The 19,773-nt window shown below is 41.3% G+C and overlaps 1 protein-coding gene across 1 annotated transcript in view; it reads left to right on the forward strand.

The window, feature by feature from the left end:
• The first annotated feature begins 388 nt into the window (after positions 1-388).
• MED9 (mediator complex subunit 9) overlaps positions 389-19,773 on the forward strand; it is a 28,468-nt gene continuing 9,083 nt past the window's right edge. Inside the window, exon 1 of the mRNA XM_085628930.1 lies at positions 389-596. Coding sequence (XP_085485056.1) covers positions 463-596 — 134 coding nt within the window. The 5' untranslated portion in view covers positions 389-462. The remainder of the gene's footprint in view (positions 597-19,773) is intronic.

Consider the following 19,773-nt stretch of genomic DNA (forward strand, 5'->3'; position numbering starts at 1 on the left):
CCTCTCCTCGACCCCATCTCTTTACAGCTGCTAGACCTCTTCTAGGAGCAAGAGTCACCACTACTAAGAAACTCGGGCTTCAATTTGTTTTTCTTCGTGAAAAGCAGCTGCACGAACAATGCAGAAATGGGGTGGAGATCATTTTCTGCCGTCCTGCGCCTTACTGTTTTCCCTGGAGTAGCTCTATATTGCGTTTTATTATTTTTTTAATAACCCAAACTCACCCAGCAGTAACTTAACCCAAATACTGCCCCCGTCCAAGCACTTCATTACTCTTTCCTTCCAACTATTAAGAGTGGCAGCGAAGGAGCGTATGGCAACTGCGCATGCGCAATCCGTGCCTGCCCTTATCACGTGACCTGTAGTCATTGGATTAGAGTCCATGATACGTCACGCAATGTAGTGATTCACTAGTGGTTTACATTACATACAGAAACCGAAACTACGATATCGAACGGGAATATGGCTACGCCACCGGGGGTTCCGGCTCAAGCCGCGAGGCCGTCTGAAGGACCAGGGGAAGAGGAGGAAGAAGAGGATGAGGAGGAAGAAGAAGAGTATTCCTTCTTGCCGCTGGTGCATGAGATTATCAAATGGTAATGAGTTTCCCATTAGGGAAGTACACAAAGCGATCACGATAGCAAGACATAGGTCTTGATTGCAAGGGGATAGCATCGCTGTCGTAGATATAAAAGAAATACCACTATTGCTAAATCTTAAGTATATATATGAAATAAATACGAGAATCGCCATAAGTAGTGCTGAGCATGGGAAAATGACGTACTTAAAAAATCGACTGGAAGGAGAAAAATAGTGAAGGAGTGAAGGACGGAGTCACAGTGAAGGGCAGTGTCATGGGTAAAAGAGATAATTAAAGTCTGCTGATGGTCTGCCAGTACAATTATTTTTATAAACTGACCCCCACAGAAATTGACAGTTATTAACTATGCTCCATAACAACTTGTATTTATCTCTGTAACTATGTATTATTTCTCTGTGTAAAATGCCAAACATGTTACCTGTAATTTGTAGTCTGTAAATATGTAATTCTCACCATGAGTAACCGTTATAGCCGTAAGTTTGCTTCCCTACTACCTTATTACTCTAAACCTTCTCATGTAACACTCCTCGCTCTCATGTGAAGCGCTTTGACACCTCTGCCAAGTACTGCGCATCGGGCGTTAGACTAACGCATTTTAATGCAGTGGTCCGCATCACCGCATTAAAATGCATTTAATCACACATTCTTAGCGCCGGCTTGACCACCTGAGTGCTGAAGGTGAGGCAGGTAGAGTAACTGTGACTGTTGGAACAGCAGCAAGGCCTCTGAGTGCTCAATGAGGGCTGGGGCAGGCGCGGCCGGCTACACCACCGGCTCCTGTGCTGCAGCGTGGAGTACAAAATCCCTCCCTCTGTCACAGACCAAAGATCTCACAAACGCACACAACCAATACATTCGCTGGTGGGGCCCATAACACCAACATTCACTCACCATCAATCTGTGTTTCTCGGGTGATGATTACTCCAAACGCTGACATGAAAGAAAATACCTCTTTACCCTAATGAGCAACAAATCTACGTAACCTTCTGATACTCATTAGGCCCTGAATTTCACCTTTGGTATTTCTCTCATAAATTGGGATGAATCAGTTAGTTGCTGGTTTAGTTTAATTTCTAATTCTCTATTTACCTTTGAATCAATACATTTTCGATGAATAAACAACCCAACTCATTTTGTAATTAATCAATTCAATCTTTATCTAATTAATGCAAATTAAATCATTTGTTTATTCAAGCCACCAATCATCATATTTACCTATTCTGGCTAATCGTCGTCCTCCAAGTCAAATCCAGTAGTCTCACAAATCTATGCCCATCAAATTTAGTAATTTCAGTTCATCAGGAGATTGGGCATTAATTCAGTCCGTCAAAGATTCAGGGAAACAGCTGTCCTGCAGCGTCACCGTCCTCTCCGTAAGCATAACGTCAGGAAAACGAGAAAAAGCCATACAACCTCTCTATTCTACCATAATTTATAGTAAAATCATTGTCAAAAAGTATCAAATATTGGTTTTCTGCTCTTCTGATTATAATCAGAGATCGTCCAACAGAGTTCACATGGAATAATGTCTCTTAGGAGGCATCTTATTGTTCTTCTGAAAAGCTGGCTTGCTTCCCAGGGCGACCTTGGTGGGTACAGTCTGGTAAGGGTCACGACGAGGCCACTGTTGCTGGCGTTAGCGCAGGCGCACTTCACCCAAAACCTCGTGTAGCGTCGTCCGTCAAGTCAGGTACAGGAGGCAGCCATTTGGTGGCAGGCCCAAATGGTCAACTTAAGCAAAAGAAACACAAAACGCAATTAATACATAGAAATGACTAATAAAATATTATTCCCTCGCTAATACCCATATATGCGTGTGTATTTATCTAGCAGAAAGCAACACTCAAGCGGTTTATACTTACTGAATAAAGCACAAATCACAAATACATCACAAAAGCAACATATATCATGCAATATTCTAATTGTCTATCATTAGTATGCGTACATCGTTTAGTGTACGTATTAAGTCATGCAAATGCAATCCCACGTGTATTTCAGTTATTAATGAGATTGGTTAATAATTTTCACTTCAATCAATTAGTTCGATTATATTTTATTAATTAATCTAATTAGTAAAAACATGCAGAATGGGGAGGGTATACAAAATTTTGCATTACCCGCTCCAGCACCGGCAGCAGGGCGTCTCTGAAGGGATGGCAGGAGCGGTTCTGAGCCCTGGAGTCATTCCCCAGAGCCGCAGCCTGCTCGGTCATCACAGTCTGTGGTTACCCTGGCCCTTCCAACCCACTGCCCAGCTGCTATCCGCTGCCAATGAACCGGAGAGGTGCGGTGCCGGTCAGTGGTGGTGATTAGTGATAATTAAAGCAGAGGAGCACTGCTGAAGAGGCCGGGGGTGGGGTTGGCTTCGAAGAAGCAGGCACGCTTTACAGCCTGCCAGCACTCCTCTGCACTAATTATTAACTCTGTCACAGTCTCAGTGCTGTGTGTGCAGACCGTGCTGCAAACGCAGCTCACTCCCGGTAAGTACTAACAGTACTGTTTGCTGGCAATGTGTGTCTGAACAGTAAGTTTAATTAATTAATTAATTAAAATATCACATACATGTTTCGTGATCATTGTTGAGATGACAACACAATATAATTTTTTAGCAACCGGTGCGGCTGCCTATAAGTACTCTGCTGAGTCGTCCTTGGGCTTGTGTTCGGGCCGGCTGGGCTCAGCTGACTGCATTAGCACCTGAGACCACACCACGTTGGCTGCCTCAGTCTGTGACTGACCTAGACAGTTGCCTGCATAATGTCCATGCATTGCTAGAATTATTAGGGTGACACCTTCTTCTTACACTATTTTTCTGCACCTTCCCCCATAGTATTGCATTTCGCGTCCGCTTTTATATCCCCTCCATGTCTAATATCTGTACAGTATTAAAATGTTCTTCACTGTATAGTGCCCTGAACCTTTTGTTGCATCTGACTCGTCCCCTTCTCTAAGATGCTCCGTACCCTTTACTATTGTATTTAAGTGATCAACCTTTTACAAAGTGATGAAAAGCCAGCGTTTAGTTCCTCAAGTGTTTATTTTAGTCTTAACTATCGAATGTCTTTTCTTTTAGTTGTTTTATGTCTTTCAGTAAAACCTCTTCAAATACATTTCTCTTCCAGCCCCCTACTCTCCTACAGGACTGTGGTTTGGGTAAAAAGCTTTCGGGCTCAGCTTAACCACTATTGTTATTTCAGACAGAAACGAACACCCATGCAGAACTTCTCTTGTTACCTACCATGGTTCAAACTTTGCTTAAGTCAATCTATTTTAATGATGCGTGTCCGAACTCTCTCCACTGCCCTTTTGCCTGTCACTCTGTAGGCCCTCACTACCTACCAACGATGTATATTCACAGGAGCAGGCGCACATCATACCATTTGTGACATCGGCATGCACATTATGTATGTTGAAGTGTCCCCAAGAACATCTCACCCCTTTTCTGCCATACAATTCATAAATATACATTTTTGCTACTACTTAATTTACCCATCAAGGAGCCTATATTCATAATTTTAGGTCCGGTCACAGTGAGAGAGGGCGCTTGGTGTCTTTAAAAGGCACACAGCACGGTTCTCAAGACAGCTGATCAAAGAAAGCCTGCAGTGTTACAGTTGTAAGGTCCAAGGTCTATCTCCCTTGAAAATAATGCCTCTTCTTTTTAGCGGTAGGACGCTAACTCAAGGTTTGGACCTTTCATGCCTCTATTATGAACAAATTTGAAGAGATTGAGTGCATCTTTCTGTTAGTTTGAAGTAATTTCTCATTCCAGTGATCGAGTGTAATACAGTCTAATGAGTCTGAATACTATTTCTTTTGTAGGTTTATTATTTTATTTGACATTAGATGTTTCCATCATATTCATCTCAATTTCACAGATTCATAGTTGTAGGAGCAGCCGACATGTGTTTCACCCCTTGGTGGCCCATTGGCCTAGGGCGTTCTCAAGGCTCTTATACATCAAAGTTATCAACGTTGCAAAACGTATCTCTTGAAGGGTGTTACACAGCAATAAAGGTGAGCTGGGGGGCAGATCCCTCACATCCATACCACCGACTTACATGGATTCAAGGGATTTGACCCAGGACGTGAAACTAAAAAACAAACTAAACTTCAAAAATAATACCTCCGGCTCACCTTTATTGCTGTTTAACACCCTTTAACCCCTTCAGCGCGGCGCGGATTTCCGCGCCACGCTGAAGGTTCTGAGCGCGGGCGGGGCCATGACGGAACGGTTCCGTCATAAGCACAGCCCAACCGACGTGCATGACGGAACCGTTCCGTCATCGGCGTCGAAGGGGTTAAGAGATATGTATTGCAACATTGACAACTTTGATGTATAAGAGCCTTGAGAAAGCCCTAGGCCCATGGGCCACCAGGGGGCGAAACACACTTTGGCTGTTCCTACGACTATCAATTTGTGAAATGAGATGAATATGATGGAAACATCTGGTGTAAAATAAAATAATAAAACTGTGTAAAATGTTGGTTGCCAATTTGTGTTCTGTGCTAGGTAGCTCAGTGGATTAAGGAGTTTGTTGAAGAGGTCCTTGTATAAGCCACATGTGACCACTTTCAACCACATAAAACTACCTTTGTGCGTAATGCGTTATTACAAACAGCTGCACGTAACCTGCTAGAGCAGATGTTTGAAATCTCGAAATTTTGAATTTTTTTGTTGTCATCTGAAGTTGATAACATTTGTTGCACTTTGTATAGTGCCCTCAATAAACAGTGATGATTGATGAAACCGCATACACCTACCTGACGATCCAAGAGAACATACATAAACCTATGTAACTTGCACTGTTACAGAGCTTGAGATATGCTAATTGATCGCAATGTATCTCTTTTCAATTTGGTGTTTCTTTGTTTCCCCTGATTGGATGATGATGAGTCTTGGATCAAGATGTGAACATCCCATTGTTCTCCACTTGACCTCCGAAACCGGCTTGTAGTCATGACAAACAAAATTACTCAGTATTCGTGAAGTGAGGCAATCCTTTTGAACCCAGCCTGTGCTAGAAATGAAAACGTTTCCCCTATCCCCCTACCGTGCAGTTTGTCTTTCTGATCATACACCCACCTACTCACACTTTTAAAAAAAAACAATTTTTATTGGCAATAAAGGGAAGATGAGTTCACGCAACAGTATGCAAAGTACAGAAGCAGTCAACACAGTGGGTACAACATGCACTATCATAGTAGAAAAATACTGTTCATCGCCTTTCTTTCATAATAGTAGATAGGGGAGCCCACTCACCCATACCCTCCCTCTGCCCAAAAAAACTAAATGAAGTAACAAGCAACAAACTACCCAGGGCCCTGGGAAGTCAATCGGTAATCTTGTCAAGTCTAATTAAGAGTCCGTATTGTGTAGAGGGGGAGGTAGCTCCGTCCGTTGCAGGGTCAGTGTTCAGCTATAGTATCCAATGCTCTATATCAGTGTGTTGGTGAGCAGGAGTGCCGCAGTGCAACCACCCTAGGTTTAGGCTTTGTATGACAGATCAGGGTCTGCGAGTTGTGAGCATATTTCGAGCCCTCATCCTGAACAGATGAGGTGGAGGAGTATCAAGTCAAGACAAACAATTGTAGGTGCTGCACCACAAGGAGGTCTCTCATCATCCTTGGTGGATGCCAGTAGCTGCTCTGTCAGCTCCTACCAGCGCTGTGCTTCGGGGGAGTTTATGTAAATCCCTGAGCTTCTCACTGCTGAGAGAGTGACCCTTTGCAGCAGCCCAACGTGTAGTGATCATAGCCATGTACCATGAGTAAGGAGCTGGTTGCTCTTCCTTGCCGTGGTAATGTTACGTCTAGCGATAAAAGCCTTGTCAATCTTCGGTCTTACAAAGTTCCCACAGCAGGCAGATCTCTGGGGAGTTGGGATCACCTGTGCATCCAGAAAGGACAGCTGTGGCATTGCTCCAGTATTACATCAGGGTTGGCAGAACCAGAGCATTTGTAGAAAACCAGCCTCAGGGGAGCGGTATATTGAGCAGGACTAGGAGGCACCAGGAAAAATCCTCATTGTTCTAGATGGTGTAAAGTAGGCGCTGTGCAACATGTACAATTGGATCAGCTTGAATTTAGAGTTAAGTGAGGCTTGGTGTGGGTAATGTGTTATCTTCCCCCATTCCATGTTGTTAAACGCTCTGTCTATGTCCAGTACTCACTTGTACTTGAGTGACGAGAGCTCTGTGATTGTAGGCTGCAACTGGGCCTGGTAGAGCCACTGAACCAAGTGACAACCATCTTCCATAGTGCACAACTCTTGCATGAGCTTGTGCAAAGGGGCATCCAATACCATTGTGCGGAAACGCCTCAACAGTACGACCGTGGACAATGACTTTGCCCTCTGTGAATGCAATTGTGACCCAGAACGTCCTCAAACGTGCATTGCAGGTCATCCACAGAAATGCATACCCTGCTCAACAGACTTGCATCATTCATCTCTCTCGGTTCACTTTCCAGCACATCTTTTTTGGCAATATCTTAAAATCACAATGTTTAACATCTGTAATACATCTCTGACTTTTCTCTCTTTCTTCTTTCCCTCTGTTTCTTTCTCTTCTTCCCCTCCCTTTATCACTCCACCACACTCATGCCTCCCAGGCAGAGACTTGACTAGTCTAAAATTTAGAAATGGCAAAATACTCAAAAACCTTTACAAGTCAAATTACACAAATGCTATTTCACACATCAGTTTACTTACGGGAAAGCGCCGTTGCAACGCATGCGATTACAACGCCTGTGTTGTTGCATCGCAGTACATTGCAACGCAAGTCGTTACATCGACTTGCTGTAGGGGGCGCGCCAACATAAGAAATAGTATAATTTACTATTCCAACACATTCCCTACTGTTGCGCACACAGGAGTTGGAATAGTAAAATATACTATTCCTAAGTCCAGTGCGCCCACTACAGCAAGTCGACGTAAAGACTTGCGTTGTAATGTACTGCGATATAACAACGTGTCGTTGTAACAACCACGTTGTAATCGCATGCGTTTACGACGCATGCAATGTAAAGTGTCCTATTCTTTACTTACACAGCTTAGTTCTAGAGCATTAGTTTGGTGCATTTGGTATATCCCAGTCATGGCTGCTTCCCTGTTGTGGACTCGTTTCTTACATGGATACTCTTCTATAAAGTCTCTTTCTTCGACTGAACCTACTGCAGGAAGGGTGTATATTTATTATTTGCGTGGCCATGTTAAACTTTTCATACACACCTTATTCACCTTTCGTGTTGATAAAAAATACTTGCCAACAAAACCTTGCCCTGTCATTCATGTGTTTACCCTCCCCCACTTTCTGCTGCATTGGCCACTGTGGATTGCTCTGTAATATTTCACAAGCCATCACAATGGCTGACGACTTGAGTCCGGCAAGGAGATGGAACTGCTTTCTTCACCTTAAATCTCTAGTCATAACCCATCTCACAGCCCCAACTGGGAAACGGGTATCTTGGCTGTGTTAAGGGCTTCCTCTCTTAACTGTTTCTATGTGTTGTCATTTGGTTGTCCTATAAGGGTATTGAGGAACAGGGATTACTGAATTGTTCACAGGATCACACAATTTGCTTCAGCCATCAACCACATATTCTCCTCAAACATGGGCGCTCGTAGGTCATTCTATTCTTCTCAAATGGTCCTTAAAGGCAAAAGGCTGGGGTAATGGATCTACAGTAATTGCCTAATTCTGAAAGTTTTTAGAGAGACTCACCTTTTTTGCTTTTTAGCTAAATGTTGCATGGTTTTTCCATTGTGTCCTCCCAGTCAATATCAACAACAGAATAGTAAATCATTCCCGTTTTCTCACAGCTTTTCTCTTTTAGAATCTGTATGCTACATTGGTCATAAACATCTGTCATTTGAATGAGGCATGCTAGTTGCAATTGGACTATATGCGGTTGCGGGTGCCACACCAGGAGGGAGGGTATTCTGGGGCACAGAACAGGGACCTTGACTGCAGAATGTCAGGACGGGATATGAGCCCTATGAGATTGAGGGATCAAAGACTGCAAGTGGAGGTGTATGCAGAAACATACTTGTGAGACAGGCCAGACTAAGAGGAAAGGACATGTAGATAAGTGATATTGGATCGCATAAGAATGTAACAGGAGTTCAGACTGCAGAAGGCAAGGATGAAAATATTCACAGCAGAAAGGTTGTGGGGGAGATGAAGACCACTGGAGAGGGTATAATGAATGAGGACTGTCACACATTGATGGGGGAACAGGACTGAAGGTCTGCAAGGTATTGTACTCTAATTTCATTCACATAGCACTTACCAACCCCTGATGAGGAGTAAAAGCAGTTTTTTGGACCTGTAGCACGCAACTCCAGGAAACCATGGATTAGTGAGGAGTCCATTGTTTTAATTAATTAATTTTTCTAGAATTTTTCTGTGTGAAATTAATGGGTATAAGTCTTCTGCTCTCAAGATGACCATGTTGTGTATTCCGTCTAAGATTCTTGTGATTTTAAGTTACTTAATTTGTGTTCAGTTAGGATAATTATAGATTAGTTAGATTTATAAATAAGTGATTAATGGTCTTTATTACATTGTGGAAGCGGGAAAACTGTTGCTGCTGAGTTGTGCATCCATGCAGATTATTTACGAGGTGCGCAGATGGATAAGGAAGGTGTAGATAGGCCTGAAGGCAGAAGCTTTGTGAAGCCATAGCTAAAGATAATTAGGAGGTGTAGAGGAAATTATGGGAGGTTGATAGGGTGAGGTGGAACGTCGAAGGAGGAAGCCATGCCTATTTTCATCCATGGTCGTAAAAGGGTCGATGGTTATTGCATGCATGAGGAACTGTATGTTTTGTCATCTTGAGTAATGGGTTTGACCTCCAGTATTGTTGAAACACTTTCTCTGATCTAGACTGTAATAAGGTTGTGTCTATACTTCTGGGTTTCATACTCGGCGTCTTCATAGTATAGAATGTTATATTAGATATTTTGTTCAGTTGATTTGTTTTGGGATTTATGGATTGAGATTTAAAGGAGTGGACGCTTGCAGTAGGTTGTGTGAACTATTTGTTTAAGTTTTTTTTTAAACAAGACGTATGGCAATACATTTATCTGGTAGTAGTGTTGGCGTATTATTGCTCTTATGTGTTAGTACAAGGGCAATCCAAGTTATTAATAGGTACCTGGAGTATCAGTAATATTTCAAAGCACAGTGTCCCCTATGATAACCGTAGTATTGTGAGATAAACAAATGACACATATGAACCAAAGTTTTAATAAAAAATAGAACACGTATAAATACAGATAAAACCTACATGGAATTTTAGCAGGGTGAATAAACCATGCTTGGTATATAAATAAATATATATGTATCACAAGTCAAAAGTACATGTACGGCCCGCATGTCTTGATTTAATAACATAAAGAGTGAGTATGTATTACATGTCCTTGGCATTTCTATCCATTATCCATGGAGGATCGTCATCAAGACGTTAATCTGTATAAGCCTGTTAAGTTACTAAGGGAATGGCGAAACAAACAAAAAGAACAGGATGTCCATAAATTAAAAACAGAAATCGGCAATAAAGCAGGAAAAATAAACAATGTCTTTTGACTCATTGAGAACGAGTACATGATTGCAGCATTACATGTAATTGTTAAGATTGCAATTGCTGAATTACAATTGTATCTGAAGGACAAGCGGAAGGAACCGAGCACGATTCTCTCACCCCACTGAAATTCCATGTAGAATTTGTCTTATCTATATGTATGTTCTAAATTTTATAGAACTTGTCAAATAATATTGTATCTGTTTATCTCACAATACTACTGTTATCATAGGGATGAACCACTGTGCTATGAAATATTACTGATGCTCCAGGACCAAGTAATCCCTAGGGTTTCCTGTGTACTATAAACATGTAGTTTGACCCATTGAGTGATTGCAAGGGTTCACCGCACTAGCCACTTTTTCAGGTTTTTTCCCTGTTTTTTTTTTGTCCTTTTAATTATTCATATTATAATTTTGACACACTGAGTATGTCAGACTATACACAAAATGATTCCTAAGTGTACATGCTGAAGATTCTCAAGGGCCACACTTTATTTACTAAGGACACTGACTTCCACTACACCTGCTGCCAATCTTCCAGACCAACTAGAAAACGGACAGAAAATAAATTCTCTACTCCCGCTGATGATATATATGTTTACATTTTTTATTAAAACTTTTCTCCATGTTTAATATCTGATTATCTCACAATACTACTGTTATCATAGTGTTCTTGGTCTTAGACAAGTAGTTTGTGTTGCCCTCTGTCGGTAGACACAGCAGTATGTGTATTGACTCTAGTCTTTGTGGACAAATGATACTGGTGTTCCCCAGTAATCAGTTTGGGAATAACAAACTCTTAACCATTCTTCTCAAGTCAAGATGGTTCTCAGAGCTTCCATGATGAAATTTCATAATTTGGCAGCCTGTATGGCGAGCTTTGTACCACCAACCGTTTTTTTTTCTCTTTATTCTGGAATTATCTGATGTGTGGTGAAATCTTGGAATGTAGGTTTCTAGCTTAAAAGTATTTGAGTTTTGGCTGCAGGAGTTTAGGATCCTTACTGTTTATGGCTCTGTGAGCTATATTTTATAGCTTATAAGGCTCATCTTTCGACCGGTAACCAGTCGTGACCCTTCGGGATACGAGATAGAGGGGTTTGTATTTTTTCATGTAGTACTAATGATGGTGCCAAGTTCTGAATTCTCTACAGCCTTTTCATAGTTGAGAGTGGGATGTTGTGGGGCAAACTGTTACTGTAATACCATTTTAAAAGTATGAGTGATTTTTTTATTTTTTTTGTTGATGGAATATAAGATGTACTTGGCCTACACAAGGAAGGAAAATGCGTTTGAACAGTAGGAGGAAGAAGACACTCCGGTTGTATAATTAGGGAGCGGGAGCATAGCATGCAAAATGGGAAGACACTTGGGCAGCAGAAGATCTTGGACTGCCATAAGTGGAATTTCAACTGCAAAGGGGGATCAAGGGTGGATTAACTAATAGTATGTGAACTGCAGGAAAACAGTATGTGAATGCAAAGCATAGAAGGTCAGAGGAGAATAGATCGGTCATTGACATCATGAGAAAGGCAGGGCAATTGCCTGCAGGAAGCAGAGAGGAATTTGTTGTGGCATACATGACGTCTGGTGAAGATTTAACCGTTGTAAAGAGTCATTACAAGCACTTTAGTGCTGTTAGTTATCTTTAATACCTCTTTGCATATGAACTTTGTAAAAAAAAAAAAAGGCCCATTTGGAGCAGAACGTCAGATTCGCCACTGAAATATTTTGACTAGAATGAAGTTTTAATAAAAGAGCAATACGATAACTACTTAAAATGACTGATTGGTGGCCTCCAAATTATGTTTGTCCTCTAAGCAGAATGTATAAGATGCTTGCACATGAAAATGTGCTCATCACAAGTTTTACAAACTGGGAATTGTGATACCACATGGAAAGGATAATCGCAAAAGAATAATATTGTATTAAGGGCAGTCATCTGTGCATAAAATGATGTTTTCTGCATCTTTGTCATCTTTGACACGAACAGTGTATGCTTTGGCGAGCAGTGAAATATAGTCCATCGGGTAAACATTTCATATGAAGAGCTTTTCTTGGAAGAGAAAGTACACAGAACTATTAGTGGTGTATTTAAAACAAGCACTGGCAAAAGCTGTTAGGTTTGCCATTCGGATACTGACAAAAACATTAAAAAATTTCTGCTGCAGTGATAAACACATTTTTAAAATTAATTTGTGAATACATAAATGGATGAGCTAAATAATAAAAAATGTGATGACCATGTGTATGTCTCAGATGTAAAATAGTACATCACGCATTCCACTGAAGCGGAAAGATACTGTAACATAACTAATAGAAAGGTGGTGAGCCTAAAATACTCCTTTTGGCTGATCCAAGATGATTGCATTGTCTCAAGCAAGTGGCTGAAGGTTCATGAGGCAAAAAAAACAATGGCTAGAGCTTGTATAGAATACAGTGGTTTGCAAAAGTGAACAGGTTTTCCCTTTGAAAGGCTGAGCTACCGGATTTGCTAATTCGTTTTGGCCCGAACATGCAAACTCGTATATCAAAATCCATGAGTATGTAGGGCTGTTAATATTGACATCAGGTTTCTATTACAGAAAACGCATTCCAAGATAGCAGTGTTGTGAGCATATGCATTGTCACACATAGCGACTGTATTATTTTCCCATTTTAAGATTGCAGACAGCCATGTCAGAACGGTAGTTTAAAATGTAAAAAAAAAAGTTAAAAGAACACACAAATCATTATAAAGGAGTAGTGGCGCAGCAGCACTTAACATCTGTTGAGTCCTTGTTTCAAATATATAAATAATGATAGAAATAAAAATTTAAAATAATAAGAAATATATAACACAGATCTGGATACGGGGAGTGAAAAAAGAGTGTGGGTTTGGGCGGGCGGAAAAAGTAGGAGGCAAGGAGACACATGCACTAAAACAATAAAATAAAACTCATCCTATCAGAACACTAAGAGACCAAAATAATAGAGCATAGAGAAGAAAGCCATTACATCAGGAGCATAGAAGTGGAATAAATCACAAACATATGCAACCACGAGCAATGGGCTGACCCAAACTCCCTTCTTGAATGTATCCAATATATGTAAACAAAATGTCTAGCCAGCAGCCAGCCGAAGCTGTTTGTAGCCAGGACTTAAAAATGTATTTGAAAATGGTAAATGCAGCGCAATTCACAAGTCTCACTGTACTTGACAGATGACTTTAGAAATCACTCACCGTGATTACACCCTGTTCTTAATAAAAGTCAGGATAACACCCCTGTTCTAAATAAAAGTCAGGATAACACTATCTGCTTCCTTCGACGCTTTAGATATCGATGCAGCTGATCTTATTTTGAAGTACCACCCCAGCTATCAATTATGTTAAAAATAGGCAGACTTTACTAATATTTTGAAAAAAGTTTTAGAACTTTGAGGCCTGATACATGCTTAAAATGTTTATGAATGCTAGTGAACAAATGATTCCACTTTGTTTTATTCAGTAGTTTCTCATTATTCAATATATGTAATTTTACATGGGATGCTGACACGCTTCCTCGAAATGGATGTATGTAGAAATAAGGGTGTACTCAGTCAGCAAACATGTTGTGGGGGGGTCCTTCAGTGGTGTCGTTGTGCAGTGTCATGGCCGCAGGTCTGCCACTGCTGATGTCATGTCTAATTTTTTCATTGTGAATTCAGAATAAACCTTGCTATTAATTTACTCGCGAGCAACACAAAGTCCTGTACGCAGTCAATGTACTTGGAAGACTGCATGATCTATGTTTTTCCATGGCCATATATGTCTGTTCTTGGAATTGGATGCCTGTAGAAAGAAGACTACATTTCCACTGTCTGCAAATATACTGTGAAAAGATCAGGCGTGCTGATTGTCACAAGTGATGTCATCGATTATATAAATTGTGACGACGTGTGGAGTCCTGATCAGTGCATTGGGAGGGTGGCAGTATGACTATTGCTAGCCAGAGGTTTTTATGTTTTAAATCATAACTACAACGTCCCTTAAATTGATGTTTTTAAGGAGATTTATCTTTAGTGCATTGATTGATATGATGTCCTTTTGACTTCTGCCTGAAGTACTCTCTAAGCACCAGGCGTGGACTTCATTCATACCCTACACCAGTGACCCTGACCTCAAAGCTTACCAAATACAGCCTTTGGCCTTCCCCAGTGGACTCTGGGAATATTGGTTGGTCTTCTGGGAGGCACGGTCTTCACACAACTGTATGTGTGCATACAGTACACAGCCTTCGGCAGTGTCCAGTGAGATCTGGGCAGGGCTTGTGCTCTGGACACCTACATTCAGGGCGTGCTGAGTACAGCCGTCAGCAGTCCCCAACTGACTTTGACCAACGGGCCTGCTCTTGTCAATGACCTGTGCTGGCCATCCTTTCCCTCAGAACTGGCTGTGTACAGCCTTTGGTCATACCATTATGCTGTGGGCACGGAGATTGGCCCTGGTCCAGGCCCTGTGTCCTAGAAGTGCACCAGGATGGTTACCTGCAGCAACAGGTCTGGCACACGCTGGATAGCCAGGTTGAGTTTGGAGCAGCAGGTCTTCATTTGAAGTGGACATTTACAAATAGCCAACCAAACCCAAAAATGCTTTACTTGAACATATAATTAAAGCCACAATCTATTCACAGATAGCAAGTAATTGAAATATCAAGGGGGGAACCCATATGTGAAATGCAGGGTTGGAGTGCTAGAACTCAAAGTGATGTGAGCTAGAGAGGCAGGACAAATGTAACACTCATTACTGATGATAACCAATCTTTCTCCTCTTACATTATCCCTTTTTAAACCTAACAACTTCCCTTATACCATTTTGCTCCCAATTTTTTTCACTTAATATAAGTGGTTATTATGTGCTGTACATGAAGAAAACTCAAGCTGAGAGAGCCGTTTCCGAAACAAAAGATAAAAAATAATGTATGTGCAAAATGCTTTCTTTTCATTCATTCATTAAAATCTTTATTCGATCTATTTACAAACGGATCATAAAAGCACAATTTCATCAAACCAATAATATCAAAATCATAAAACAGTTAAAATCTTGTTTGGCTTTAGGTACCTCTTAAAGCCAAGTCGCTTAACACACGTGCGTCTTTTAAACATGCTTGCAATGATTTAAGGCGGCAAACCCCTCATCTTTCTTTTTCTCAGACAGGCCCACAGGAAGGATGCTACCGAAAAGCAGACATAGGGATTAGGAAGAGCCTTTAAAAAAACAATGCCACCCTACATTGGGTACAATTATGACACCTTAAAATTGGGAGAATAAACGCTTCTCTTTCAATTTGATAAAACAATACCAGGTGTAAATCAGACCTGGGGTGAATGCTTTCTTTTCATAATTCTAGAAATGCATTATTATTTTTCCAACATGTTGAGAGTAAATACCAGATACATATTTACAGTTGAATTGGAATTTAGTTTAGTTATGTGAATACCTTGTTACCGCTATCACTTTCCACGAAACATACGGAAGGCTGCAACATTTTAAGACTGCCAGCTTGCACTTGCTTTCACCTTTCTTTTCAGTTACTCTACCTCGAAAATCTAGGCAGGCTTCAAAACTGTGTGTGTGTGTTTTTGTGGATATACATGAGTGAAGCACTAAGGTCTGATATCGCGTGCTGAACCAGATCAAATTATTTTATTAAATATCACTACTGCAAACGAGTGGTGTGATCATGCTGTTCCATATGAAAGTGGATGTATACAGTGTATACTTAGCAGATGCCACAATAACAGCTACAAAGTTCTGGTTTTTTGATTAATTTGTTTGTTTTATTTAGTTATGATTTTTGTAAAGTGCTATAAACCATCTTGATGTGGACTCTGAGCATTTTAGGCTAAATACACGCAAGAAGGAGGAGTGTTTCAAGTTCTGAGAAATAATTAGTCTCCAGTGATATGTTATGAACTGACGGAGTCCAACCACCTTGTATACTGTTAACAATGCAAAGTCTTGGAGAAGTGTTTGAAATGAACAGGAAACCCAAGTGGCTGTTAGTCAGTTTTGGGCGCCTACCCGAAGGCCCAAGATCCAAACAGGATTAGTCCTGTCCTTGGTGGGCTAATCATATATTTGACTTTAGAGATGGGGTTTTAGTGACCTCCCGGTGTTGAAAAAGTCAAGTGAGGGCAGTGGTAGAGAGTTCCGCAGCGATGAACCTTGCATATGGAGGGCCCTTCCTATGAATGTCTTGTAGTGAGATGGCAAATTTATCCGGAAGTTAAAGTTGGCAGACCGTAGGCATTTGGTAGGGAGATATGGGACATACAACATAGCCTGGCAGTTGTGTGCTCACTAACGTAAGGCTTTATGCATAAGATAGATGGATTAGAATTTCACTCTAGCCACTGAGAGATGTCAGTGCAGGTGTTGATGCAGTTATATTGTTTAAAGCCAAACAGGAGATTAGCGGCATGGTTCTAATCTCGTTAGGTGTTAGTGATTGACTTGCTAAGGGGGCTGTTGCATTAATCAAGGTAAGAAATAACAGCAAGAAACAAGGCAATCTTCTAAGAGAGGGAAAGGCAGTGTAAGACCCCTATGAGCAGACGTACACTGTGGAAAGCAAATTGAGACAGCATTTATTTGGGTTCGGAAAGATAGCTGACTGTCGAATATTACACCAAGGTTGCAGCATTTTTTCAGAGCCTGGGGTTGAGGGAAGTGATGGAATGTCCCAGAAAGTTTGACCTGACCGGTACATCATGAGTTTGGAGTTTTAGCCTGAAATAGCCTGTGCATCACCAAGGCTGTGCATTGTGGTCCTCCGTGGTATCTGTATGTCATACTGGTTATGTTATGTTCCATTACATCATTGTGTTTCTGCCTCTTCATGACTGTCCTTGTTGGTGTGGCCGCCTGTTTCTGATTGTGCTAACTATGTGACCTATCTAAAGTACCATGCCTTCTTGTCCACAGTCTCTATTGGGTTTCCTGCCAGTTGACCAGTATGCTAAGTCCCATCGGGGAATCTGATCTTGTAACTCGTTTACCAGTCTTTTATGGGTGTGCTCTGTGGGCTGTGCTTTGTCTGGCGGTGTCATCTGGCGGTGTCATCTGGCACCAAGGCATTCATAAGCGTTTGTTTATCCCTAAGTCAGTGTTTTTTGTGACTATGTCCTTCCTGATATGGTGTTCCACACTGCAGATAACTTCTCCAACAGTGTGCAAGAGTGTTCTCTGACCTCCTGTGATTCTGTTACATGGCACTTATCCATCTTTCACATAGCATTTGTCTCAATCCTGATGTCCCATCTCAGGCTCAGAAAGGAAAGGTTTGTGTTAAATTGAGACCGTGCATTGTCAATGGAGATCCAATAATTGTTTATTCTTACTCGGGTACAGGTGTATTCCCATACTAGTTGTCTTGTGTCCTGCATCAAGTCAGACTATGTGTGATCAGTGGGTTTTGTGTATGTCTGTATCTATCCGTCCCTTTGTACATGTCCGTGTTTTCATTACCTTTTGTTGATCTTTCTTACTTCTAGTCCCAGTGCAGGTGTGTTTGTCTCTGTTTATGAGACAGTATCTTTTGTTTCAGCGTATACATCAGTTTGTCCATGATCAGGTGATCATATTGTCTCCCTTTTCGGGTGTCTTTATTCCTGTTCAAATGTCACTTTGATAATTTGATCCTGGGTTGGAAGGTGCTTCGGTGTGTCTTTGTCTCAATATTAGTTGTAGGGCTTTCCAAAACATAATGTTAGTGACTTCCTTACCCCAGGTGCTGTAATGTTTGCACTACTGGTCGCCCTTTGTTTGTCTGTAATGCCTCTTAGATCCTGAAAGTCCTGGCAGTTTTCCATAGGGGATTGAGTGGTATAGTGTGACTCGCTGTCACATATGGCTCCCCCTGCTCCTTTCATGCATGCCCCAAGGATATATTCATTTCCCCCTTCATTTCTTCTGTCTAGATTAGAAGAAAAATCAATCATGAAAGCATGACGCCTCCCCAAAAGAAAAGATTTTGGGGGGAAATGTCAAGTGTAGACTGTGACACCACTGCGAAACTGATAGCAGTGAAACTGAAGAGAAAATAAAGTTATCTTTTTCGATGGTTTCTGCTTTAAAAATTGCTGTAACGTTTAATCATCACTGACGGCAAGATCGGCTCTCGCTGTACAGTTTTGATACTATGACAGCATTCCAACTTTCTGTAAATGCACTCACTTTACTCTTGCACTGTAGCATTCACCATCCCCTTCACAAGAGCTGCTCGCTCTCAACGCTATCATCATTTGTGCAGTGTCACTTTTGTTGGTCACGTGAGCCCACTGTGTGCTGGCACCCTCCGTGGTGCAATATGCTTGCCACAAAACCGCACCTTTTTACCATGGTCTTCGTCCTTCATCATTAAATTGAGCTTGCTTGCCTTTGTTTAGCCAGCATGGCTCTTCATCCTGGGCTGGTCTCAGAGGGAGCCCCTCTTTGTAGCCTGTGTGTTGCTGACATTATCAGGGCTTGGTGTTTAGTCTCATGTACATGTTAGATAGGGTCAGTCTAATGTACAACTTAGGGTTTGGATGTTGGAGGCTTAGATTGAACTCTGGAGGACATAAAGAGCCGCTTGTTGTAGACTCAAGTTGAAACTCAACATACAACTAAAGAGTTGTGTCATTTAACATCCGGCGTAATCTAATTGACCAGATAAAAGGTGGGTGTAGTATCCTGAAATCAAATCTCATGTAAATTTTAGAATTTAGATGATGGAGGCTCAGTTGGAGTCTCTTCTAAAGCATACCATTTGGGTATTGGAGCTTATGTGGCTTCTTGTGTCTAGCTTAAGGGTTTGACATTGGAAGTTCCATTGGCGTTTAATTTATACTGTAAGGGTTGGATGTAGTAGCCTCATCTAGATTCTAATGTACACTTTAAGGGCCAGAATGTGGAGACATTAATGGAGTCTCATATAATTATGACCATGCTTTGTATGTTTTGATGCTTTTCTTAAATTCCAACATGTATTCAACAGCTTTCAAGAGTGATGAACTGAGTTCCACCGAAGGGGTGGTAGCTGTGCTGGATTGTCACAGAGCAGATTTTCTTGTATTGTTACCATAGCTCAGCTAATCTCATTCATGCCATGTAGGAAAGATGTGATCACAATATCTGAAATTAGCTAGGCATCCTGTCACCTACTTGTGTACAACTTGTAAGTGCTTGGAAGTCTGCGTTGCCTCTCAAGTTGAGCTATTCACATACTTTAAAAATATGAGGTTTTTTGCCATTGCATATTGAGGTGGAAAGGCTTCATGATTTGCCAGTGAGCTTGAGCAGTGTAGAGACAGTTCCAGTTGTGTTTCCATCAAGGGATGTTTGCTGTGGTCTGTCCTTCTCACTACAGAACGACAATAAATATCCACGTTGCAATATTCAGAGAAAAACATGTTCATAATCCTGTGCAAGATGGATTTCTGTATTCTTCCCCTAGATATGTCGACACCTTTGGGTACCGTCCTAGCTTTCCATCCCCGCACCACATAGAGCTAAACAACTTCTGTTCTGTTTTTTTTGTTTCTCACGTAGATCTGGCTTCCATCTTATTTCAACCTGATGTT

Source organism: Triturus cristatus, chromosome 10 (genome assembly GCF_964204655.1).
Source record: "Triturus cristatus chromosome 10, aTriCri1.1, whole genome shotgun sequence".
Lineage (NCBI taxonomy): Eukaryota > Metazoa > Chordata > Amphibia > Caudata > Salamandridae > Triturus > Triturus cristatus.